The sequence below is a fragment of the Pipistrellus hanaki genome (genome assembly GCF_964339955.1).
Source record: "Pipistrellus hanaki genome assembly, chromosome: 3".
In the NCBI taxonomy this organism is placed as follows: domain Eukaryota; kingdom Metazoa; phylum Chordata; class Mammalia; order Chiroptera; family Vespertilionidae; genus Pipistrellus; species Pipistrellus hanaki.
This window is the reverse complement of record NC_140505.1, coordinates 169,636,459-169,639,248: the sequence shown is the minus strand read 5'-3', so window position 1 is coordinate 169,639,248 and position 2,790 is coordinate 169,636,459. Positions and strand designations below refer to the sequence as shown.

Genomic DNA, 2,790 nt, shown 5'->3' with positions numbered 1-2,790 from the left:
ACAGGCCAATGCTCTATCCACTAAGCCAAACCAGTTAGGGCACGTTCATGAAATCTTACAAGAATTATAAAATCTTAAAACTAGAAGCTTCTTTAGAGATTACCTAATTCTTAAAGTTCCCAGAATCTAACTCTGAATGTTAACCAAGAACTGGGGTCTCCAGGCAATGAGAGGACTTTGTTGAGGGGGATTCCTGTATCCATCCCAGGAGGGTTAAGGTGAGCCTTCCCCACCTTTCCCCTTTTTTTGTTTGTGCTCCCTCCCAGATACCTCTTCTTGTCTGACTACCCATCATTCCAAATATCTTTTGTTCTTGGGTTATAAAGTGTTGTATCTGTGAGTCCAAAGTGGTGGTAATAAGAGTCAAGCAAGAGAAGTAATATGAAACACACGTAGCAATGGAAATGAGCAAGCCCTAAACATGGGGAAAGCCTCTTAGTGAAAATTGTGAAGGGCCAGAGGAACAATAGTTCATTCCAACATGAGAGAAAGGAAGGGAAAGGTTAACCCACACAGGCTTCTTGCAGTGGAGAAACAAGGTTATTTTGGTAAAACCAATAGAATCCAAGGTCAAGAATGTAAAGAGGAACAAATACCATGTTAGTAAGTACCTGATTTTCTAATGAATATGTAACCTTGCTTTTGTTCTGGAGAAACAGATTAGCTGAAACATTTTCTAAATGACCCTTCTATAGGAAGGGCCACCAGCCTGAGAAAGGCACTTATCCAAGATCAAATAGCACATATCTAGAAGCTTAGCAGTGGCTTTGAGCCATAACAACATGATATCTTTGTGGGTATACAGAGAATTGTACCAAGAGGGCCTAGTGTAGAGTAGTTGCTCAAGAAATGTTTACTGAGTGAATACCCCAAGGTTAGTTTCTGTAATTATTTTTCCTGCTTTGTCACGATTTCTGTGTCTCATTTTTTCCCATCGTTAGTGTAGAAAAAACAAAATTAAATAAGAAATCATGACATCTCAAAGGAAATTTACTCAAACATAGAGGTTTACCTTAGATGTATTATTTTTTTGTGGTTGTTAATCCTCACCTGAGGATATTTTTCCACTTATTTTTAGAGAGAGTGGGAGGAGGGGAGAAACATCATGTGAGAGAGACACACCGACTGGTTGCCTCCTGTACGTGCCCTGACAAGCCTGCAACCAAGGTATATGTCCTTGACTGAAATCAAACCTGAGACCCTTCAGTCCCAATAACCAATGCTCTATCCACTAAGCCAAACTGGCCAGGACTATGTGTACTTTTTTAAAAGTCCTTTTGATACCTAATATTCTGAGATTACTGCCAGTACAATTCCAAGTGATTGCCACCTATTACAATAGTATAAAAGCCTCTGACTAGTTTTAGTACAGTCAGTAATCTTTTGAAAATTCCAATCTGCTTGTGTTATTAATATACTAAACCTACTAGTTCTCTGTTGTACTCAGAAATAAAGTCCAAACTCAACCTAGCATATTAGGCCACTTGTGATATGATCTCTGCTTAAGTCCTGGCTTCTTCTCACCTCTATACTTCAGCTATACTGAAATTTTTGTAGGATCAAGCCTTTCTTATACAACCTAAAAGACTATGTTCTGCCCTAACTTGTTTGGCTCAGTGGATAGAGCAGCGGCCTGCAGACTGAAAGGTCCCAGGTCCGATTCTGGTCAAGGACTGTACCTTGGTTGCAGGCACATCCCCAATAGGAGGTGTGCAGCTAGATCGATGTTTCAAACTCCCTCTTTTCCTCTCTGTAAAAAAAATCAATAAAATATATTTTTTTAAAAACAACTATGGCGGAGACCCGTTTGGCTCAATGGATAGAGCGTCGGCTTGGGGACTGAAAGGTCTCGGGTTCGATTCCGGTCAAGGGCATGTACCTTGGTTGCGGGCATATCCCCAGTAGGGGGTGTGCAAGAGGCAGCTGATCGATGACTCTCTCTCATCGATGTTTCTAGCTTTCTATCTCTCTCCCTTCCTCTCTGTACAAAATCAATAAAATAGCCTTTTCACGAAGATGGCGCCGAAAGCGAAGAAGGAAGCCCCTGCCCCTCCCAAAGCCGAAGCCAAAGCAAAGGCTTTGAAGGCCAAGAAAGCAGTGTTGAAAGGCGTCCACAGCCACAAAAAAAAGAAGATCCGCACGTCACCCACCTTCCGACGGCCAAAGACACTAAGGCTCCGGAGGCAGCCTAAATATCCTCGGAAGAGCGCACCCAGGAGAAACAAGCTTGACCACTATGCCATCATCAAGTTCCCCCTGACTACCGAGTCAGCCATGAAGAAGATAGAAGACAATAATACACTTGTGTTCATTGTGGATGTCAAGGCCAACAAGCACCAGATCAAACAGGCTGTGAAGAAGCTCTATGACATTGATGTGGCCAAGGTCAACACCCTGATCAGGCCTGATGGCGAGAAGAAGGCATATGTTCGACTGGCTCCTGACTATGATGCTTTGGATGTTGCCAACAAAATTGGAATCATCTAAACTGTGTCCAGCTGCCTAATTCTAAATATAAAAATTTTACACTGTAAAAAAAAAAAAAAAAAAAAATCAATAAAATATATATTTTTAAAAAATATTTAGTGAGAGAGAACCATTGATTGGCTGCCTCCTGCATGGCCCCCACTGGGGATTGAGCTGCAACCCCAGCAGGTGCCCTGACCAGGAATCAAACTGTGACCTCCTGGTTCATAGGTCAGTGCTCAACCACTGAGCCAGCCACACCAGTCAAGCTCTCTACCTCCTACTTTGTCAGGGCAACTACCACAAAGACTTCAGGTGTTTCTC

The 2,790-nt window shown here is 42.3% G+C and overlaps 1 protein-coding gene across 1 annotated transcript; it reads left to right on the top strand.

The window, feature by feature from the left end:
- The first annotated feature begins 2,006 nt into the window (after nucleotides 1-2,006).
- LOC311620767 (large ribosomal subunit protein uL23) lies at nucleotides 2,007-2,562 on the top strand. The gene has a single exon (XM_084880416.1). It carries the CDS (start codon nucleotides 2,017-2,019, stop codon nucleotides 2,485-2,487), a length of 471 nt encoding a protein of 156 aa, XP_084736542.1. The 5' UTR covers nucleotides 2,007-2,016; the 3' UTR covers nucleotides 2,488-2,562.
- The last annotated feature ends 228 nt before the right edge of the window (nucleotides 2,563-2,790 follow it).

What these genes read in the sequence shown, in the direction of transcription:
- LOC311620767 (XM_084880416.1), top strand. Translation starts at nt 2,017, where the DNA reads ATGGCGCCGAAAGCGAAGAAGGAAGCCCCTGCCCCTCCCAAAGCCGAA.